We start from the raw sequence: 24,841 nt of genomic DNA on the forward strand, positions 1-24,841 counted from the left end.
ACATACATATACATACATACATACATACATACATACATACATACATACATACATACATACATGTACTTACAGCTCTGTGTGCAGCAATGAAATTTATTGAACAGGAACCGCCCAGAAATGGTCTATCTTCTGCGATTCCAAGGCCGCCCTCCAGAGTTTGCTCTCTGCACTACGCCGTGGACCCCACGAACGCCTTGTCGCGGACACACGCGAAATTTACCATCAGGCAGTTGACAAAGGACATGACATTTTCTTTCAGTGGCTGCCAAGTCACTGTGGTATCTTTGGAAACGAGCAAGCGGACGCAGCCGCTCGATCTTCACATACCAGTACCGATTGCGTCGCTATCCCTATGTCCAGAACAGACGCAGCAAGAAAGCTCCGTGCGCTTGCTCGCGAGCTTACGTTAGCCCACTGGAATTTAACGGACTTTAAAAACCAGCGCCTCTGTTCCCTGGATCCTGATCTGAAGTTCCGCCTTCCACATGGCTTACCACGACGGGAGGTAACTCTCATTTGTCGCCTAAGACTTGGCGTAGCATTCACCAACGCGTACTCCTACCTGATGGGAATGGCCACAAGTCCAGATTGTGAAACTTGCGGGTGCAAAGAGACGATAGCACATCTTCTGTGTGATTGTCGTCGTTTTAGTGCACAAAGGAAAGTCCTCAGAGTCACGCTCGACAAGATAGACAGCCGTCCCCTTACGGAAGCCAGAATTCTTGGTCCATGGTCCCATCCGACGTCGGAACGAACTGCTTTAAAAGCGCTAGTACGCTTTTTGAAAGAAACAGGACTACATGAAAAACTATAGAATTGTGCGGACAGATGTGTTGTTTTTTTTTCTTTTTTTTTTCTTCTTTTTAATCTTCTGTGGTTTTCTCATCTTTTCTGCCCTTACCCCATCCCCCCGTGCAGAGTAGCCAACCGGACACTTAACCTGGTTAACCTCTCTGCCTTTCGCCTCTTATTTTCCTTCCTGCTCATTTATGTTAAATGTGCCGGCCGCTTCTTGATATAAACACCCGTATGTATGCATGTATGTATGTATGTATGTATGTATGTATGATGTGATGTATGTAGTATGTATGTATGTATGTTATGTATGTATGCATGTATGTATGTATGTACGTATGTATGTATGCAGTATGTATGTATGTGTATGTATGTATGCATGTGTGTATGTATGTATGTATGTATGTATGTAGCATGTATGTATGTATGTAGTATTATGTATGTGTATGGTATGTATGTATGTATGTATGTATGTATGTATGTATGTATGTATGGTATGTATGTATGTATGTATGTATGTATGTATGTATGTATGTATGTATGTATGTAATGTATGTATGTATGTATGTATGTATGTATGTATGTATGTATGTATGTATGTGATGTATGTATGTATGTATGTATGTATATGTATGGTATGTATGGTATGTATGTATGTATGTATGTATGTATGTATGTATGTAGTATGTAGTATGTATGTATGTATGTATGTATGTATGTATGTATGTATGTATTGTATGTATGTATGTATGTATGTATGTATGTATGTATGTATGTATGTATGTATGTATGTATGTATGTAGTATGTATGTATGTATGTATGTATGTATGTATGTATGTATGTATGTATGTATGTATGTATGTATGTATGTATGTATGTATGTATGTATGTATGTATGTAGTATGTATGTATGTATGTATGTATGTATGTATGTATGTGTATGTATGTATGTATGTATGTATGTATGTATGTATGTATGTATGTATGTATGTATGTATGTATGTCTGTATGTATGTATGTATGTAGTATGTATGTATGTTTATGTATGTATGTATGTATGATGTATGTATGTATGTATGTATGTATGTATGTATGTATGTATGTATGTATGTATGTATGTATGTATGTATGTATGTATTATGTATGTATGTATGTATGTATGTATGTGTATTGTATGTATGTATGTATGTATGATGTATTGTATGTAGTATGTATGTATGATGTATGTATGTATGTCTGTATGTATGTATGTATGTATGTATGTAGTATGTATGTATGTATGTATGTATGTATGTATGTATGTATGTATGTATGTATGTATGTATGTATGTATGTATGTATGTATGTATGTATGTATGTATGTATGTATGTATTGATGTATGTATGTATGTATGTATGATGAGTATGTATGTATGTATGTATGTATGTATGTATGTATGTATGTATGTATGTACTATCGACCAAAAAAGTTTACGGACCAAGGGATGTGACCAAAAAGCTGAATATCTCCGCAGCCTCAAAACGCAGCCTGGTATTCCCATTTCGAGCTTCTGCTGGTATATGCTAACAACATTTTGATGTATGATTTTCCTGGTTACTTTTAAAAACTGTTGGGTAATTTAGCGTTTTCTTGAGATCCCGTGCTCTGTAAACATTTGTGGTCGATAGTACGTATGTACGTATGTTTCAGTTTTCAGTTTATAATCCATTCAATAAAATGATTAGGTTACAGATAGTATACAGACGAGGGTGCCAAAGTCAAAGACTGTAACGAAACCCTCGATTGAAATTAAAAAAAAATGTATACAAGGCATGGTTTAAAGCAGGAAAATTAACAGCGTAGAAGGAAAACAAAAGAACGCGCGAAATGCAATGGTAAGAGACCATAAACAAAGAAATCCTATATCAAGAGGCGTAATTATACAGAACAACATATTATCGGGCATGAAACTACTTGCAAAAAATAAAACACAATAATTCATGTTTGAATGTATTCAATGATGATGTTTGTTTAAGAGAATGTAATAGGTCAATCTATATTTTAACACTGAAAACGAGGACTTGATTTTTCCATAGTTCGTGTTACATTTAGGTAGCAGAAAGTTGTGATGTATGTTCGTGTGTCAACGCCTAACCTCTTTTCTGCCAACTTGGGTCACTCGGTAGTCCATGGTGATCAAATGTGTAGAGAATGAGGCTGCTGTGCTGAGGCGACCGGGTTAAAAACCAACCAACTTGGGTCACAGGTTGTGTATGTGCAGCTCTTTAATGAACTTCTTTGATGCCAACTTTGACCAGTAGGTACGTGCCATGTGAATGCACCGCTCTTCAATTAGCCTTTTTGATGCCAACTTGGGTCACTGGGCATCTGTTACTCGGTATGTGCCGCCTTTCATAAAAGTATTATATAAAACATATTCTCGCTTCTGCTATAACTATACCGAAATTTTGCTCTTTGTTGCACTTCGTATTTATTTGTTTGGAAAATGGCTGCCCTTATGTAAATAATGCATTCGTTTTATGTCCTGTTCGTTTGGTTATTTATCCCCCCCCCCCTCCTTATGTAATGCCTTGTAAAGGACCCTTAAGGGTAAAATGAATGATAACGATGATACCATCAAGAATTATGCACCAACTTTCAGATCGACTGCTAATAGCATTAAAGTCGCCTATCGTCTCTAAAGGATGGATGCAACGTCAATTTTCTTAACTTGTGTAACTTGTGGAATTACGAACTCTCCAGGTCAGCAATATAATTGCATAGTCCATGCTTGTTCAGTTGTATGCATGGATAATGACAGTACTATGCAATAGAGTTATGGAATTATCAATCGTAAGGACAAACCTCGGCAGGAATAGGTTGAACCTTATGTTGTAACGTGGATGCTGGAAATTCAAAAACGACATGGGGGGTTCCTTGCTTGAGAATTACAGTGGCTTATTATTGTGATCCAAGTAATTATTTATTCTTTGGCCGAGTGAGACTTCCTGAGTTTGAGTTTTATTAAGTTTAGTAGGGGGGGGGGGGTGGAGGAGCGGATCTTACAGCATTAACTTAATCGCTTGAAAGCAGAACAAGAGGATAGCCATGTGTTTGTGAAGAGCTGAAATGTGTCGGTTAGTGTGATGATGAAGCCCTATTCTATAAAAAGGCCTGCTTATTAAGGCATACGTCCGCACACTGCCCGAATTCACCAACATCAATATAATTTCGTGGCGCATGAAGCCAGCCTCAAATTTTCAATGCTTGTAACGCAGAAGTTGCGTATTAGCATCTCCAGTCGATGCTAATACTCCTACAGCAGCTACTGCCACCAATTCTGCTGCTAGAAAGACGAATTTGATAGCCTTCTACCTTGAGTATGATCTTCCGAGGCATCAAAAGGCTCTAAATAAGACGCAAGGATGACATAAAAATGACAAGGATGACAAAAAAAAAATGTGCGTGGAACTCCATTATAAGTACAGACCTAAAATATGTCAAAATAGCATATATAAGAGGGCTAGACAGCACTACGAAATTAAAGATACCCGACAGGCGTACCAAAAATTGAACAATACCTAATTTGCAAGTTAGGTGTATAGGTCATTATCTTCTTCAAGACCAGTTGTATGTGTCGCTGGAATAAAATATATAGTGTATATTTAAGAAGAGCAGTTGTATCTTGAGTTATTTGATAACGTCAGGGAGAAATTTGAGAAAAGCCGCGTGTGACATTTTTTAGAGTGTTTCGTACGCCTAAGATTAAGAACAGCGAGCATTGAAAAGGTTCCACATGTGCCATCACAGAACGATCCCCGCAATATATTGAGATCGAAATGCCGGTCACCAGATGGCTTTGATGAACTTCAAATACCAATGTTTCTGTCTCAGTTTCAGTTCAAAAATATATTCAAAAATATTGTGCGAACAAATAGAGGCACAGAAGCCGTTGCTAGTGATAAAACCGACCTAATTGTTTGCTGCGTCTTAGCACCAGACATACCCAACAAGAACAAAGGAGGTATCTGGACCCGTATATACTTTTCAGACTTTTCTTTCGTGTTGTTATTTGCAGGTATTGTGCTCAAGCGTTTTATTTCAAGATGAAAGTGACAATTTTGCATGATGAGACGCAATAGTTATGTATATTACTTATGCCAGATTTACTTTATCGCTCAGCAGGATATCTAATTAGGCGAAGTGGCACAATACGGATTCAGGATACAGTGCGGTAGGGGACAATCAAGCTAAAGTAAACACTACACGTGAAGCTTTCTTTCTTGTTGCAGAGGCGATTCATGAAGGCAATTTATTTTTTCTCGATCTTGTTCGGTACAATGTGGAGAGCTTACTCTATCTTTTTCTCCCAGAAATCGGCAATGGAATGAATCATCATCACATTATCATGCGTAAATAAATATCTATGATGTACAATGTAATTAACGGCATTAATAAAGAAAAAACTAGTTATTGGAAGGTCTTATGTACAGTATGTTCCAGCTAACGTTGACCAAGCTGTTCAAAGACTGCTTCAATATACGATTATAAAACCTCATTAGTTAGGTCATTAGTCCTTTTCCGCCATCAGGATATTTTTGTCTAATAATTACATGACTAAGCGAGAAAGATAAATACACAGTGCGGTTACGAGCGTGTTACAAGTTGGGAGAGGAAAGAATACCTTGTATGCTTGTCCAGTTGTGTTGCCTTGTAATGGCTGATGGTCTTGTAATCGCTGAAGTGAGTAATTATACAGGTATGGTGGGTGGCGCCCACGGTGTGAAAACTGAACATCGCGGCGTCGCGTGCTCTCTGGCGCACCACCTCTTTCTCTGTCTAAATCTTGCAGCAAATGGTGCCAACAGCGCGAAACTTATTCAATTTTTTTTATTAACCATGGCTTCCGCCAGGGTATACGTGGGGAGCCGACAACCAACTGCAGCGAGTAGAACCGGTCGGCATGGATGCTGCTGTTTCCGGCAGCAGGAGCACCTTCGGGTCGATGTCTCTTCTGGGCGTGAAATCCGATGGGAAATACGTTATGTGACCTAAAACATTTCGTTGAGCCGTTTTAAGAGCACTGTGTCTTGCGTAAATAATTTTTACTGTTTTACCCGTACAGCGCGTAAAATACGAAAAGTGCTGCGAGCTATAGGCGTCCATGCAAAACGAAATGAGCGGTCCCAAAAGGGGTATAAAGGAACCGTGCTTATTGCCTGAATCGGCAGCCACCTAAATGTGGCAAGCAGTTGGTGTTGGTATTGACTTCCTCTGATCGCTATCTGTGTGTTCCACGTGGCAATCAGAGCCTACGCAATCACCAATCATGTTGCTGAGTCTTATAATTATGGAAGTTAGCTCCTTCGAATCACTTTTAGGTGAATTATTTTCTCGGCATGTGAGCTTGCAATTACGCGGCGCTTACCGCATTTCGTGCGTTGCGGTTAAAACGCTGGAAAAAATATTTATACACAATACAAGCCGAATGGGATGAGTTAGGATGCTTCACCATCTTTCCCATCGAAAGTCGCACGCCTAATCTAAATATAAGAACATGTTTAAATAACATTCTCTCATTAGCAAAGTGTTTAGTGCACAGAAATTACCCTTGTTGCCGAAGAAAAGTGAGGACCAAACACTGTCACTCCCATAATAACATATCGTAACAGTTTATTTAACAGTACCCGCCGTGGTTGCTCAGTGGCTATGGTGTTGGGCTGCTGAGCACGAGGTCGCGGGATCGAATCCCGGCCACGGCGGCCGCATTTCGATGGGGGCGAAATGCGAAAACACCCGTGTGCACGTTAAAGAACCCCAGGTGGTCCAAATTTCCGGAGTCCCCCACTACGGCGTGCCTCATAATCAGAACTGGTTTTGGCACGTAAAACCCCATAATTTATTATTATTATTTATTTATTATTTATTTAACAGCTTGGCTAGCTTAGGTGGGACCCCCTGCATAATGCAATTCCTCCTATTAGACGCGAACTCCAATACGTTTATATTTTTCTTATTCTGTTTGTTCATAAATATGTCTTGCACATTCGCAAATATAAATCAGTCTATAACAATTGATGCTGTACAGCATCTTGTCAGGAACTAGTACATGCCGAAAATTGTTACATGTTTTCAAGGTACTTAGTGTCGTAAGTGCCTAACAAAGCGGCATGTTATTGCAACTAGTAGGTTTCGAAGTAATCAAGAATCAGCTCGCATTACGCATAAAAACTTTTTTCATCTTTAAGTTAGTAAATCGTTCATGTTTTTCCATGCTCGTGAGCATTTGGTAATTCTTAACCTGCTATAAATTTATTCTTCAAGGCCACGGGCTTGAATATTGCATTACTACTTAATATAACTGAGTAGGGCAAAAGGATTTGCGCGTGAAATGCTGAACGCAAGATTTAGCTAAATAAACATAGCAACTTCCATGCACAAGTGATTCCAGTCAGCAGATTTCACTACCACAGCAATTTTACCCTTACAGTTATGCATGACCACTCGCGTCGGTGTAAGATGTGTAGCTGTGTAGGGTTAGGCAGGGCAAAATGGGACAGCTAGAAATTTACAAATAGTGAATATTTTTTAAAACTGCATTCAGTTCTATAAAACAACAACTTGGGAACATTCTTTTGGGTACAAGGTTTCAAAAAGTTCAAAAGTTTAAGAAAAAAAAATAAGACATGTCATCAATGTTTCATTTTGCCCCAACCTGCGGGGCAAAATGAAACGCTGCGTGGAGCAACACCAGGCCATCTAAAAAAATATAAGTAGTTCAGTTCTTGCAGGAGAAGCACTTGAAATTAACTACGTGAGCACGCACTCAGTCTTCATGAACCCACTCTTTACAATACACGCTCGGAATCCAAGCAGAGCCAGGCGCTGTGGTGCTCCACAGAGTGCTTGAAGATCAAGCACCGCCAGCATGGAGGAAGGAAACCTTGTTTCCTTCCTCCATGACCGCCAGTCTTTCTTTGTGCTATTGCACTTAATTTCTTGGACATTCGCGCTTTACTGGCTCATTCAACGAATGTAAGCTAAATCTATCCTCACGAGTCTTCTTCGCCTCTTCTTTTCCCCTAGATGTAGAGCTGCGCATGCGTTTGACGGCTTTCATCATGCTCAACTTGGCTTTGAGAAGCAATGAAGTTAGAACTGTGCTAGCTTCCATGCCTTGGTCTTTCCTAATTTTGGCACGGGTGAAATCTCATGCAAAGTAAAGCCTCTCAGAATAATTTTCTCGTTGTTCAGGGTGTTACTCGACGAGGCTATGTCAGTGTTAACGTCTTCATTGTTTTCCACATTCTCTCTTGTTATGCTGGTGGACGGCGGCCCCGTCAAACGCGGGGTCATTAGAACAGCGCGAGAAAATGGCCACACACCTCACTTTCAAAATCCAGATGATATTATTTTGTACGTCCGCACCATCCGAAACATAAAAATATAACATTTATTGTACGTAAATAAATGATTCGCTTAGTAAGAAATTATTTATGCCGATTCAACACCTTTTTGTCGCATTTTGCCTATTTGAAGTGCATGAATTTAAGACATGTCCCCTTTAATTCACGACACTAACAGAACTAAACTTTTGGCAGTATGTAGCTAGTGGTACAAAGCAATAATATAAATACTAACGTTGCTGAACTGACGCGGGAGTACCTTCATGCACGGCTCCGAAAATTTCAGCGAGCAGAATTCCACCCCTTTCTGGCGGGTCACGAGCTCACTGACAACAACTGTGCATTTTTTCCCGCATGAACTCTTCTAACAACCGCGAAGTTTTTTCTCAAAAGGAATGGACAACAAGCAGTACCTATTGGACAAAATAAAGAACCATAAACATTTTTTTGTCTTAGGTACACATGGCAGCAGATTCAGATTGTCGCGTTTGCCCCGTGTCTCATTTTGCCCCGCCTTACTTTACATAGAACAGTAAATACAATTTTTTCAAAGGCAAACGAACATATTATTTTTGTATTTACGATGACGCACAAAATAATGCCGGTCTCTTAATAAAGTAAAAATGGGATTTTTGCTGTTACCTCTTTAGTATCGGTACAGCGGCAGCTACTACAACGAACAACTGTCCCAGAAATTATGAAAGCATAATTTAGAGAACACGATGCCTCTTTCACTTCCTAGATATTTTAGTGAGAAACGCATACGTTCATAATTTTCTCTGCACGCAGCCCTACATCCATTACCTGCTAAATAACTCGAACCGGTTTATTAGGGTGCCGAGAAAGATGCACTAAACTGCTGCTGTGATGTTTCGGTAACCGAAAAAATAAGGCTATCTATATTGCACACGACGTAAACTTATCACCCATACGTATACTTTGAATATTCGTACTACATTAGAATGGCGCAGTTTACTTATTAGCGTGTTTGTGTGGCATGAGGGTTTTGCAAGAAAATACATTGCTTTTGCAGTTTCCCACATTATTAAACATGCGTAGACAGCCTGCCATCAAGATCCTTTTTTTGCTGGTAAGTATGCTTGCATCTGAACGTTGCGGACATGGCTTAAAAACTCTACAAATTTTAGACGTAATGTTTGCAGAAAAAACGAGATTTCAAGATTGTCAAAAAAAAAGGCTTTTGTTTGGGAAAACCTTATTCTTTCTCAGATGGTCCTCCCTCCATGAAAACGAGGGGTGACTACTTCAGGACATCAATAAAGTTTACTACCTACCTACCCACTGTTCCTCCATTATGTTTTAGATGCACGCTTTACAGCAACGCACCTTTGTATTCGAGTTTTGAACACATGTTTTTTCAATAACATATTTGTTAAATATATTTGTGGGAAGGTGTGAGGCGAACTGAGCTCCACGTGCTTATTAAATCGCTGCACGAACGAACGGCGGCGACCACCAGCCGGTGTACTGCTGCCTAGATGCGTAGATCTTCTCACGCGTGCCATACTTTCTCGAGTGTGGGGAGTAGGCAGAGGCGCGAATTCGTCGTGGTAGACCTCGCGGCAAAGGCTCGTCATATTGTCACGTTGTAGCGACGGTGAAGCACGACAGTGACACAACGCAAGTGGCAATATTACCTGTTTATTGAGCGAACCTGTGCCCAACAAAAGCAAGTAACACTGAGCACAATGATAGTGGCCAGCCTATACTTGTAAGTCGTATAAATCTGATATCTTATCTGCTGGCGAGATGCGTCGGCTATTTATACTTGATTAATCGAACTTGCATTGTAATTGCTGGTGCTCGCACAACTTCTAGAATGTAGGGCATTATTTGCGTCGCGCATGTAATCTGATTAGAAACGGTTCGGTGACAATACCGACAACAATAGAATCGGATACAACAATGGATAATCATTCTGATACATTCAGGTGTGTCTCGCGCCGAGTGATAACGTTTACCATTTTTTAGCTGGTGATACCGTTTACCATTTATTAGCTGGTGAAAAGTAGTCATTGGAAGACGATAAAACAAGTACACGTGTCAATATATTAAATGATACAAGTTGAAATACAATCTTTGTCAGAACAATGTCAGTACCGCTGTGGTAAAATATAACTCATTCAACTTGCAAACCAATGGCTCTATATATCTTGTTAAAATTGTCGCCTCGGCTATAAACACGTTGCTGCCACCATTTATAGAGGAAATGAAAAGCAAGTACAGATAGTTTATTAATACATGGTGCCCTTCAGCACATTAGTTACTGCAGATTGGATTGCTACCAGATCTTCATAACGCTTCCTTTCTAGCGGCATTTTCCCACGCGGAAACAAAACGAAATAACACGGTGACAAGTCGGGCGAGTGTGGGGAATGTGGAATAAGGAAAGTTCGGTCATTTATTTTTGGCCTAATATATCACTGTAGGTTCTTAAAGTATTGTGAAGCAAGAACCAATGTGTAGGTGACAAGAAATCAGGGCGGTGTAGCCAAATTACTTGACGAAAACGTTAGAGCACGTCAGTTGTTTGTCCTTCAGACAAATGTTCATAGTACACGAGCCTTTAACAAAAAAGTCCCAGGTGTCCTTAGCTATCGCCTAAGTGACGCGAAGGCTCAAGCCTTGTAAAACCTACTGGAATCCACCTTAATCCTCGTTATTCAACTTTAATCTACCCTAATCGACCTTAATCCACCTGAACCGACCTTAATCCACACTAATCTACTTTAATTCATCTTAATCGACGTTTATCGACCTTAATCCACCTTAACCACTCTAATCAACCTTAATCGACATTAATCCATCTTAATCCGCCGTAATCCTTCTCCACCTTAATCGACCCTAATCCGCCCTAATCCATTAACTAATCAATCATTAATTAACCTTGGTAATCATTAACAATTTCTCATTCACGGCTGGAGATGCTTCGGTTCGCTTCTGGCCTTCTGACCTGGTTTCGCTTCTGGCCAATGCCCTCCCGCGACACCGCTGACCTGCCGCGCTTTGTCTTAACGCGAAAGCGTTTCTTGGCTAGGTTGGCGAAAGCGCGCACCGGGCTGGCGTCCTCAAAAGGCGTCCACAAAACACGTGCCCGGAAAGCACGGGACCTCTCCCACCGGAATTGACGCCGGCGCCAACGCTTTCCGCAGCAACACACAACACGAGCTCCACTCCGCCGCAGTAACCACCCGTAGCCACGGCGTAGCAGAGGGGAATCCCCGCAGCAGAAAGGGAAGCCCCAACTCGAAGGGGAGAAGGACAGCGGATTGGAATAGTCGGCGCGGTCAACATGTGGTCACCGACGTAGCATCTACAAAAGAAGCGCTCGCCTGCAGGCTCAGTTTTCCTTCAGTTTCCGTGGAGGTATTGTCGCAGCAGCATGGATAGTGACTCTGTAACAAGTAGCGGCAGTTAGTCTGATGTCGAGGTTTAGGCTTAGTGTCGACATCGGCAGAAGACTCGTTGGCGACGAAGCGCTCCCTAGACGAGGAGGACTCGGGGGACGAGTGTGAATTAAAACGTGTACACTATACACCCAATTCACCAACTAAGAAGAAAAAAAAAAAAGATGAAGGATCCCTAAGCATGTTCTTATGAGATAAGAACACAAAGAATGAGGCAACCACCACATTGCAACACCCTTCCGTAACAACAATCTAGCCAAAAGAACCGCTTTCGCGTTCTCATCTCATTAGAATATGCTTAGGGATCCTCCAAACTTTTATTGCGATAAGAATTATATGGACACTCCAGGTGCATTTCTACCACCGCCATCGCCCTCGCCGTGAGGTTCCGTATAACGTCCACGGGCGATAAAATCCTCGCCTTGCGCCGTATGCTGTATGTGCAAGTGAAAGCGTGTGACGGTGAGCCGGCAATGGCGGATCGCGCACGCAAGGGCGGGAAGCGGGAAGGAAGCGCGCAGTATTCCAGTCGCGCACAACGTACCGGAGCTAGGGAGGGTAGGGAGGTGGAGGTGCCTCGCTTTACTGCGGCCGCGCGTTCTTGCCGGGCCGGAAGGCTCCAGGGGGAGGTGGGCAGGTGGAAGGGCCGCGCGTTACTGCGGCCGTGCGGTTCCGGGGGGAGGTTAAAGGGGGGGCGTACTACGCCACGCGCTTCCTCCCGGGCGGCTGTACTTTGAAAGGCATCTACGACGAGAGCAGAGTCCGCCTTCTCTGTGTTTTCGCGGCTACGATCGCTTTGATGCGAGCGCCGGCAGGAAGCTCAATTCGCTCGCTGATCCTGCCGCACTGACTCACTCCAGCACTCCAGCGTTTTGACAGCGAGATTCCGCGATCATTGAGTGAGATGCGTCCATATTTGCTTGTATAGACCCACGAAGTATGGAACCACCACTTGTTAATTTAGTTAGTGTGTCTATGTTTACAAGTTTATACGGCCGATAATAGTACTGTCCTTACTTTGTATAGCTGTACACTAACTTTGCTATCGTAATCGATGCTTCGCCTTACGGGCGAAACTGCTGTAATGAAGCGGTCGCGCCTCACGCCTCGAAGTTTCTTAGGCCTCAATTTTCACCGCAGAATGTCATTGACGTCCATGTGGAGGGAGGATCTGCACAAGCGCTTGTCGATACCGGGGCCACCGTTCCCGTCATGCACGAAAATCTTTGTCGCAAGCTGACAAAAGTCACGACATCTGATCTGACATGACACTCTGCACAGCTAGCGCGCAACGCATTCATACTACTGCTGTATCCTCTGCCCGTGTGGTTATACGGGCGGAGGATACATACGGGCCGAGGAGGAGATGGAACGGATGGATAGGGCTAGACTTTTCTCATTCAGTGACATTACCCAATTCTACAGAAAGTCGAGGTGTATATATCCACCTCCTAACCTAAAATTAAACAGGTCTCAGGTGGTTGACTGGAGGCGACTTCAAACTAGAACTTACACGAACCCGGTACATCTTAACCGCATGTTTCCAGATTTATACCCTGTGCCAAATGTAAGTTATGTAATGATAGAGTAGCCACCCTAGAACATATACTCTGGGATTGTAGTTCAGAGGAGAATTGCAGTCCCCCCGGATGAACTAAGGGCGCGGTGGAGAACCGCACTGACTAGCTCTGATCTTCAGGACCAACTTTGGGCCATCCAGCAAGCCCGGGAAGCTACCGAGAGACAGGGTCTCTGCTGCCCCCGGCGCGGCCTAGACCCAGGCCATCAATTTGCCGGATATTTATTAAAGTTGACTCACTAACTCACTATATTTCGCCAAAGTTGAATAACAATAAAAAATTTGTAACTTTATTGCACCGTCTGCAGCTTGGGACAGCATCCACACGTCACTTTTTACACAGGATTCGACGCGTTGCTAGAGAGCAGTACCATTCTACCAGTACCATTCAGCAGTAGCATTCTTTTCGAGTGCCCGTGACACGATACCACGAGGCGAAGATTACAGACCGATTTAATTTTGTTAAACAGCAGACGTTTCAGTATGAAAAAAAAATACTTGGACCACGGCTAACAGTAGGGCTACAAAAAAAAAATGTGTGGCTTTTAAAACTTACTGAAAAAAAAAAACATACTATTACGTTCTTAGTAAATGTATCATGGTTGACCCAACTATTACATTTTCTTTGAATAACGGACATCGTATAGTATGCTTTATGTGTGTAGCTCACGTCTGGCGTTGTTTAAGTTGTTACGTGTCTTTTTGTGCCGATATGAACTTACCTAACGTAATGCGTGATAATTTTTGTTGCTGCAACATTGTAATACTATACATTTAAATTTCAGGCCTTTGCGGGAAATGGTAAGCGGACTGAACCGGACGCCCTTTTTCCTCCTTCGACCATACATCATGTGACTATGAACTACTGCACACCTTCGAAGTTTTTTTGCAGCATAATGCTGTGCAAATCAGAAATCCAGGCGTACATATATTTTCCGGATAAAGCACTGACTCGTTCGTGCTCTAATGTCGCATAGGAATGTTAGATTATGAGGCGTATCGTTTATTAGTAATGTTTGAGCGCAGTACTATAACTGCGCTCAAACATTTAACTGTTTCGTTCAGAATAAATCTGAACTACACACTGTCGAGGCAGATGCTGGACAAAACTTGCATGCTTTGCATTACAGCAAGAAGGTGGCGAAGCCGCATAGCACTATTATGGTGAACTGTGCTTGTCATGCTTTATGATAACGTAACCTTTTTTTTATAAAGAATTCAGATAAGCGGACACATGCAGAGAACTCCGAGTTGTATTTTCAAGTATACGTTCACTCACGCAACACATGATATATATTATAACTATATATGTCCTTACTTGTTACGAAGAAAAAAAAAACCAAACTGTCATCCTCGCAAATATAATCGTGTGACCTCTGGCAATATAGTCTCATAAAAAAAGGTGAAGAGGAAAGTAGGTAATTACGTCAGGTATTTATTGAAATGATAACAGTTTATAGAGGCAGACGTCGTCAGCTTGTTTAATGTATCTTGCATTGAACTGGACAAAAGCTGTGGATTTATACCAATTAGACTAATAGCGAGGCATGCTAGGTTTCATAGTTATTGTTACAGAGGAGACGATCATTGATATTAAACATTTGCTTTTGTCGTGCTGCATCATTGGAGACGATAAGGGTTCTGATTAATTCTGGGCACTGCAGTATCTCTATTCGTTTGTTTATACATCATTGTCCCAAACCGCATACTGCATCAGCCGTAAGTGTTTAGAGGGATTCATACCCATAGAACCATACGGTTGTGCATATAGCACATCAAATATGATCGATTTTTAAAGCTTTTGTGCTATTATGCTGTAGCAGAAAAATGACGGTAAAAAAGTGACAGAAGTGACAAAAGGGACAAAAGTGACAGTCAAATGACAGTACTATATCAATTCTATATAAATTCTATATAAATACTATGAAATCCTATATAAAGTTCAGAAAAGACACCTTCAGCACCTCTGGACGCTCAGCGTGTCTTTTGAGTGACCTGCGCTGGTTTTACTGCTCCCACAGCATGACAGTTCAAGCTGTATTTATCTTGATATCACCCGGATTTTCAGTAGTTTAAGCGCACCAGTGCATGTACAGCCTCCCGCATTTTTAACTATATCACGCAAGAACACTATAATATGGTCGTGCGTCTTCCTGAAAAGAACATCGCATTAGACGACTCTGCACATGAGAGTGCTTAGTGCGCCTGAGAGTACTTCTTCCGGTCTCGCTGATTATCGCCGCTTAAAGGCGCTAAAATGACGCGGGATAGACGCTCGTGCGCTATAGTTAAAATGCGGGAGGCTGTGCATACTTGTAAAAGAAACAGGATAAGAGGTCTTGCTCAATGCAGGTTGAGAGCTGACTGGATATATGCTGGCTTTAACTTGTGGTCTCATTAACAGCGACTCAGCTGGTATAAAGTAAGCAATCGCTACTATGGTCATTGCGTTAACAAACGTCGTACATCAGTGCAGTGACTGGTGTACTGGGCAGTGACTGTAAGCTGTGAAATGACTATTTCTTATTTTTGGTGACGCTATCCGTTACCCGTCAATTTCAAAATAAGTTATTTCTCCAGGTATTTGCGTGGAGCTGGACCTAAATGAAGTGGTTAAATTTTATATCAACAAGATGGGTGCTGAGAACGTTGAGTCGTACAGCCTCGGCTCTGATTATCCCTATTGGACCAAGGAACGGCATCCTAAGTATGAATGAGTTGCCTTCAGTATCACAAAACGTTTTTCGCCACTGAAGTTAATATTATATGTGGAATCAATTTGAATTCGTAAATGACACGTGATTTTCTTCCACATTACTATACCTTTCTTTGTTCTTCAGTTGGAAATATAATGTCGATGGGGATTGCCAACATGTTGCCGCACACAGAAGACCTTCTACTGTACATACATTTCGAAGTAGAATTACCTTGCTTGATACCGGTTTCTGTTCGCCAATCTCGATATAACATGTATCTATTTTGCGGGTTGTTTGGTGCAATGTAGAAGCAGGAATTTCAATCGTCCCGTTTCGAAATATTGCACTGAATCGAAGTAACACTCGGTAAAAATATTGTTTACTATGTATATCCACGTTGCATAGGTTTTTTGATTGAATCTTGTATGCTTTTTGTTAGGTGAGTTTGTTTTGTCATGGAACAAATATTATGTGGCATTGAACATGACCGCCTTAAAGTACACATATGTGAACGGACTCTGCGTTTTATTCTGTTCAGGGGCATTAGCATTAGTTTTTATTATTTTAAAAGCGGAGCTGTTTACGCCGGGCGTACTGTGTCTGCTGAATCAAAAAAGAAAAAAATTCCTCGCTGAGCGAGAGGGTTGCCCTAGCAACCACCTCGTGGAGTAGCGCGTGCTTCGCCTCCTCTCCGTGCCGTGCAAATGTTGCCTTGACATGGGACAGGGAAGGAAAGCTACCTGTCTGCCCGACGGCAGACCGATCCCGACGGCAGACCGTCGTGGCTCGGTCTGCCGACTGAGCCCGACGTTCTAGTGGCCGCGGCGTTACAGGCCAGGCGTTACGGGCCAGTTACAGCAGTGGCCTAGTGTTCTGCCGGCCTGCTGTTTCGCCTGCTTCCAGGTCGCGAGAAGGTGCGGCGTGGTGGTGATGGCGTAAGACGTGGCCGTCGCAAGCAACACACCAGCTGTCTTCAAGTGTCAGACGACGCAAAGACGCACTACGCAACGACAACCGTAATGGTCATCGCAACGACGACACACCCCGGCGAGTCGTGATGCATGAGTGTTAGGCACATCCTTATATAGAAGGACAAACCACTTCCGAACTCTAGTCCGCGTGCATGTAAATCTTCTGTATCGTGTTAGCGTATAAAGTCTGTGTTGCATGTAAAAATCTCCCGTCTGTCGTGTCATTACTAAAAGGATCCTGGGCCCAACGGAAACAGCAAGTCGTTTCCATCGAAGTGATGCTTACGAGGGAGATGTGAGGTTGAGTCTCAGTTAGTTTGAGTAGGTACGAGTCTGAGTGCATACAAGGAGATTTGATCTTTTAAGTTTCTGACGGAATAGAGGTACGTGTAAATTATATTCGATCCCACTCGCTTCGGCTTTCATGAAATTGGATGCAAGTGTTATTCCACACAATATCGAAGTAACCAGACTTTGTATCCTTGAGCATTGTTCGTTTCAACGAGTGTGCCGAAATAAGCACATGTAAATATGTGAGATACAAACAGGTTTTGCAAAGTGGAGTTACCAGTGTAGGCATACACAATAAAGCATGCCTTTCGGAATTTCGCCAGAGAGATGTCAAGGCTAGCAGTGTCCCAATTTAATGTGGGTTTAATTTCTTTGATGCTTTGTGCATACATGACACTATATTTAGTGCAGTGCTCTTATTTATCGCTAGGTATAGACCAGATTTTTTATGGCCTTGTAGTGAGTGTCCACCACGTCGCTATTCTCGACACCAGGTAGTGCCTTTTGACGGGGACTGTGGCAGACGGGAGAAAATGGCTGTACCTGCGTTACGTGTATGCTTGGGCTTTTAGACGTGTTTACTGGCACCTGCTGAGCTGCTTATTTTTTGAATATTTTGAGAAATGGTATGTGCAAAAGGTTACTCGTCTGGCAGCATTCTGCAATCTTTGGTTGCGCCAACAACCAGCGAAAGAGAAGGCGGCTCATGCAACAGTCCTGCGGGACACGAGAAGCATGCGTTTGTGATATGTGTATTCACCACACGAGTCTTACCGCGATGCCCGAGAAACATCATTTGGAGTTGCTTTATACCAAAAAAGACTTCGTTCCCAGTATGTTTGCTTGGATAGGTATTCCTCTTGCTGCCGTAAATTACAAGTTAGTGTGCGTCCTGCCTTCCTACGCGGCGAGCTTGGGATAACAGTGCAGGTTATGGTTATTTGGGCTATTTATTTTGGTACTTCGCAGTTAGCTTTTTGTGTGGAAAGCCCACGGAGGGCCACCCGTACCCGAGTCGACGTTCCAGATACGAAATAAATGTGAGCAGAAATCGATAAGATGTGCCTGTAGTCATCGTAACTTGTGCAGTAATTGTTCCGTTGAAGGCAAGTATACCAAGATTACACGGAACTTGACGGTGTCTATGTTTTTCACGTATGTACATGAATGAGTCGCCTTCGAGCCCTCGTGACCGCGAAAACAGAATGCAGCATATAAATAGTGTGCAGAGAAATGGCTGCGGACGCGTCAATGCCTAACATTTATTTTCTTTCGATGAATGTTGGGGTGCTTGAGCTGCTATATTAGTTGGATGATCACACTGAGCATCCCACAAGAAAGAAAATGCTTTTAGAAAAACACTGTTTTATACATTGAAGCACAAAAGTAACTAAATAAGGCTAGTAATAGTAGATTATATAAGCATTCGAAAATTTCGCTATTGTGTTTTTTGTCGCTTTTACAGATACCCCATAACTGCACGGGTCACAAACTTCAGCTATTCGAAGGCAGAGTACCTAGACCTAAATTTCAGATCGACAGTTTGCCGAGACAAATTCGTTTGGAAGTTCAATAGTGTCTTATGGAGCCCTTGCGTAATCCCAGTTGACCAGGTCATTTATGGTATGCACGAGGGTAAACCGACGCTTCTGCCTGTTCAATTGCACCTGGACAATCGACCATCAATAGAGTGGGAGCCTCAGAAATGGAACATAACAGATGGTCCAGTAACGATAAGTTTAGTTAAGGTAAGACCCGTAAATGTTTGAGTCGCATGCAATCGCTGCTTTCACAGATCAAACCTGAAAATACCCAGCACCTTTTTTCGCAAAGAATTTGAGTAATTGTCATGAGCAACAAAATAGATTGAGCTATTACTATGTTGACTACACATTATTCGTAGAGGTGGACGCAATAAAAAATGTTGAAATGGCTGAATAATTTTCTTCAGAGAAGAAGACTTTGTCAAATCACGTTCCAGTTATTAAAGACAATAGTCTTTCTTGGGCTACCTCAACGCGAAAAACTTCGTCGGTTAGCAATTCAACTGCCCGGCCAAAACCAAGCATGAGGAGAGGAGGTGCAGGGAGAGAAAGAAAGAGATACAGGCAGAGAGTGAGAGTAATAAATAAATAAATAAATAAATAAATAAATAAATAAATAAATAAATAAATAAATAAAATACACTTTCTTGACGAAGCGGGATTTGAGCCCGGGTACTCACGGTCCAAAGGCGAGCGTCATAACCACTAGGCTATACACCCACTTTTTTTCTTATTGCATGCAATTATTAGTAGTTATATGCGAAAATTAGTTGCGTTACATTTATACACACATGAAAAACAATTTCACACACGCTAGGTAGGCCAATGAAAGTGCCTCTTCTCGAAAGACACCCACGCTTGTAGAACATGCATGTATGGGAACCATATGATTGCGTTGTTAACAGAACTTGCTATGGGCGAGAGAAAGAGGAAATGAGAGCGAGAGAGAGAGAGACATTTAAAGAAAGAGAGAGAGAAAGAAAGAGACACACAGATAGAGAGAAAGAGAGAGACAGAAAGAAATGAAAAATGAAACGCTGCAAATTAAAAAAAATCTACGCGTTAGAAACGGTGTCGAAGAGACGCTACGCGTTAAAAACAAGCTGACTGAAGCCGCGGCTCTGTAGATGGCTTTAAGCCAACAGTAATAAAATATTCTAACAGATGGCGCGAGAGCAGGGAGAACGCTGGAAATTTGAATTGAATTCAGCAAAACCTCCATTGCATTCACCATGGAAGGAGTGAGAGGGGACGTGAAGAGCATGAGGGGTGGGTGAGGGGTGAAGAGAGGGTGTTACGTATCAGGGGCGGAAGACTATCGTCTTGTGACGTCATTTGCAGCGAAGCAAGCAGATAGGCGAACAATTCTTTACTCTAATAAAGAATACGGCAATTGAAGTGAAGGAGGTCAGTGCTTTTGAAATGTGCAATTAGTAAATAATCCGAAACTAGGGCCAGTTTCTCAATATTCGTTTGGAAAGTAGATTAGATTCTTCAGCATTCTGTTTATTTGTTCCGGAAAGGAGTTTCTTAGTAATGCGAGGGATATAGTATATTTTGATCGGCAAAGCTTTCGTGACAGACATTGTGGACAAATACTAATTTGTACAGAAATTATTACATAGAAAACCCCAGGTTTTCTAAGGTGACCTACTATGCGAAATAGTGCCTGTCGTTCCATTTCATAAAATTACGTGGCACCTAGCCTCAATTGCGATGTAACGGCATAAAATTGAAAGCTCTATCTAGTTTGTGTTAACCAATTTGGTGTTCCCTAACGCCATTATGCTCGGTGGACTAGGAACCTGAACTTGCATAACGGTAATGTCTACAGTTCTTGAGATTCTTTTTCGGGCTAGAAAACCACATGGTGTAGAAAGACATTGTGTTGTGTTGTTATGCTCTGTGGAAAATGTTCTATAATAAACGCTGGACCACCGTATAGACATTCATGGAGTAAGCATTAAATGTGGTCGGCCCTGCCATAACGCTTTTAAATACGGATGACCGGCCCTTAAAATAATGTCAGCGAGCAAAATTTTCATTATGCATTGCGCAAATTGCACATGGTTATGATGTGTATTGGTAATCATTGTTGTGGTGTAATGTTCTCTCCAACTGACAGATACATGGTGCAGTTACAAACAACGGATGTACCCTGCATCGCAATCATTTGCAAACGTTGCATGCAATGTTACAGTGGTACACTCTAAACGCTGTTGCACACCTATTTCGTTAGAGAACGAGCGTTTTATATAGGAATTTTACCGAGCAACAAGGCGTCAAATATTTAAACTAAAGGTCCATTATTGCAGGCCTGCCGCTGAAGATTTCAAGAAATATTTTGTCCGGATGAAACCGGGAGACCTCTCAGTCGGCACTAACAAAATTGCATTTGTGGGGATGTAGCAGAGTGAAAGGTACCTTAAAATTGGTGTTTTGTAATACCTATTCTTGGTGTACCTGCCCTTTGCCTATTGTTTTTTACTGCGTCTCAAAATTTTAGGTCCGGTGAGGTGCCAGACAATTTATTTCACAGAAAATTATTTTACGTGTATACAATCACACAAACTACCTGCCAGAACCTCGAATACAATTCTTTCATGGCTCGCGCGTATTTATCGCATCGCGTTCCTTAAGCTACGATAGGTCGAGGTTTCTCTGACGTAGCTCCTGATTTTGGAGTGGTAGGCAAATCATTCCCGCAAAGTTTACATGCGAAGCTGTTGGCACTTCTTTGTTTACGCTCTTCACACGTGTCGGAGGTACAATGGTTGATGATTAACAATTGAATGAATGGTTGACAAGCGGACTGACGTAAAAAACATAGCCCGACATAGTGAAATTTTCGGTTCTCGGTACTGAACGCCTACACACGAATTCCAGCCGACAGAAAACCCAGAACCTGACCATGAAATCTGGGGATGTATTCTGTAGGAGTCCACCTAGTGGACTGCCAATTTCGGCTGTCGCCGATTGGCTGCAGCTGTACGAGTGAGAAGGAGACTGGCTGGGGGCACGTGTATCCTCCACACTCGTGCAGCACCATCCAATCAGCTGCGGCCGGTATGGACAGTTCACTAGGTGGACTATTACAGAATACACCCCCTGGTAACATGAAGGTCTCAGTATGCGGCAAGCCTGGATGACAATACATAATTGAATGATGTACTTTATTGTACCAAAGCAATGCAGGGGCTGCGATTAACGCCATATTTGAGGGTTCGTGAATGATTTATACCGGCGGGTTTCTTCAATTAGCACCCATTGCTCAGCACAGAAATGTTTTATACATTCTACTCAACCGCTTCTAGTGGCCATGGCAGAGCTGTATCGAAAGTGCAGCTTCAGAATTGGAAAATAGCTTCTCATAGTTACTATACTTTGGGTAGTTACATGTTTACCAAAACATTTATTTGCAAAATTCCAGTGCGAAAATCAATATTACTGTCCTATATTCAAAAACAACTTTAATATTCTATCACTACTACCAATTCTTCAAAAAACTTACATTGTTTCTTGGTATTTTTACTTTTTCCTTAGCATTCATGCGAATTCAGAGCAGAGGTGCTCTTCGATGGCTGGTTTGTGTATAAAATGAAGCAACAAGTGGGAATACAAGACAACCTTGGGTACGTTGCAGAAGGTGTTGACAAGCTTGCCAACGAGTCCTTAGGGCTCGTCGAGAAAGGTGATCACCTGTTAGAATACACGATGACTGGAATGTATACACACACTATGATTTGTAGCCCAACCAGAAATATAAAAGAAGTGGTGGAGTGCATTGATCCAGAATATAAACGCATTATTGATGGGCGTTAACGAAGTAGGCTCCAAATGAATTGCGTATAATCTGATGTGAATAATAATAAATAATTGCACATATTCTTGACAAGTTTCTTTAATAAATTGGGACAGATACAATTCATACATATGTTGTTTTGATTCTTCTTATGATCAGTACCCGCTAATGTAGTTGAATATAAAGCACTGGCGGAAACTGTTCCCGCCTGGACAGTTTGCCGTAGCTGCTCTATATTGTCTCAAAAATTAAATTGCGGGGTTTTACGTGCCAAAACCACCAGCTGATTATGAGGCACGCCGTAGTGGGGGACTTCGGATTATAATTTGGACCTCCTGGGGCTTTTTAACGTGCAGATAAATATAAGTACACGGGTGTTTATTGCATTTCGCCTCCATCTAAATGCGGCCGCCGTGGCCGGGATTAGATCCCGCGAACTCGTGCTCAGCAGTCCAACACTATAACCCCTGAGCAACCACGGCGAGTTATGTCTCAACATGTAGGCATTACGTATTATTGCTTAATGCGGTAAGACAGCACAAACAGAAACAAGGACTAGAATTAAAACTCTGTTTTTGTGGTGTTACTAATGATCACTTAATACAAGCTAGCCCAAATGTAACTTCTGTCAGAATGTTCCATAAAAGCTTGTGAACTATTTACTTTGGATGATTCTCTTGTCATCCTGTGCAACGGACGAAGGAAATATTCAGCGTTGTTGTCACAGCTTGTACTCATTTTGCTCCCCGGAAGGTGAGTATTGTTATTAAGGAATATTGTTTAGCAATAGTGAAACAAATATCTAGGGAAGGCATAGCTGCCTACTCAGTTGAATACAGAACGTGCAGAAAAAAGTAAGAACGGACTACACGCCAGTAACAAAATATTCGTAACAGAGCCAATCTTCACAAGTGCTCTGTTGCTTTTGTCCAGCTGAAATTTATCTAAAAAAAGTGCAGATGAAAAGATGTTTCTACGATTACGACTCTGCATCTACTCATTATTCAGGCTGTTCTTAATTTGTCGATTAGTAATTGCAGGATTAATTTTAATCCAAGGCAACATACTATGTGAGCTTCACACGTGTTCGCAATGTGCACTTAGAAGTTTTTCAAATTACTCCTTATTAAGGAATTCATGATTACGTTTATTACCAAGGACAGCCATATATACATGATGTTAGAAACCCACTTAACGGTATCCACATACTCATATTGATGACTGGTAATGACAAACAAACTTCGCAGCTTCGTAACTATGTAACAGAGAACTGCGATGTTTATTATTACTATTACTTTAGTACCATAAGCATACATTGATGATTACGCGTTTTTGTATCACACAGCTCACATCTGCGAGTTGTGTGAGCGATATGAGCAATACGTCATAAGAAATTTTACTTGCTAAATTTGCAGGCTTTCAGACAAAATTGTTTTTTCCACAAACTTTATAGACAGGCGCGGCGCACCTGAGCATTACAAAACTAGTTGACCCTTCAACTTTACATGACTTGCGATATCCAAGCCAAGAATTTGCATGGGTCACGAAGTTTCAAAAGTGAAACAGCAGGCTAAGTCTGACAGCAGAAAGAAGCCGAAACATGTCGTGCTTCAGAAAGCACGACATCCGAGCTAACCGGAGCGAGTTGGCGTCCTGGCCGTTACGTCACTCTCGAGAGAGCGCCACTCCAACTTCTCGCTGCTAATAGGTATTCTGACTTCCAGAGTTATACGCCTACGATCGCATAACTCCTGCATGAAAGCGAGGCATTTTTTTACATCCTCCACGGATTCTGGTGCGTTTGCTGGGTCGGCATCTAAGCGACTAAATTGGGTGGATCCCGGAGCCGCTGTAATATTAAACCAGGCCAATCCTGCAGTTGGTGTAATGAAAATTTGGCCAATCCCGTGTGAAGGAATGAATGAAAATGTGGTGAGAGGTGTTCTGGAGGAGTAAAGGAAGACTCCAGCGAGGGAATGTTGCTTGCTGAAGACGCAACTCAACTAAGTTCCACTGGTTTTCAGAGAAGGTTGCACTCTCTTCGACAATCATGGTCGATCGTTCCTAACAACATATTTGTGCTTTCGCTCATAACGTAAAGTTTGTTGAGCGCCACTGAAACATTAAATACCCGCAGGTGGCCAAAATTATTCCGCAGTCTTCCACTATGGCGTGCCTGATAATCATATAGTGGTTTTGTCACATAAAACTCCAGAATGTAGCTTTTAATTTTCGCCACTGAAACTGAATCGTTATATACCTGCCAAGAACTCCTAAATCACCCGCACAGTTGAATGTCTTTCTAAAACATCTGCATATATCATTACGATGCCTTGCTTACAACAGTT

General features: G+C 41.9%; 1 protein-coding gene across 1 annotated transcript; it reads left to right on the forward strand.

Moving 5' to 3' along the window:
• Positions 1-4,718: 4,718 nt before the first annotated feature.
• Positions 4,719-22,574, forward strand: LOC125945186 (uncharacterized). The gene is made up of 6 exons (XM_049666804.1): positions 4,719-4,800; positions 9,216-9,272; positions 13,975-13,990; positions 15,770-15,896; positions 18,613-18,895; positions 22,235-22,574. The coding sequence occupies exons 2-6, from the start codon at positions 9,234-9,236 to the stop codon at positions 22,511-22,513; spliced, it is 744 nt and encodes a 247-aa protein (XP_049522761.1). The 5' UTR covers positions 4,719-4,800; positions 9,216-9,233; the 3' UTR covers positions 22,514-22,574.
• Positions 22,575-24,841: the final 2,267 nt, after the last annotated feature.

The sequence above is a fragment of the Dermacentor silvarum genome, chromosome 4 (genome assembly GCF_013339745.2).
Source record: "Dermacentor silvarum isolate Dsil-2018 chromosome 4, BIME_Dsil_1.4, whole genome shotgun sequence".
Taxonomy (NCBI): Eukaryota; Metazoa; Arthropoda; class Arachnida; order Ixodida; family Ixodidae; genus Dermacentor; species Dermacentor silvarum.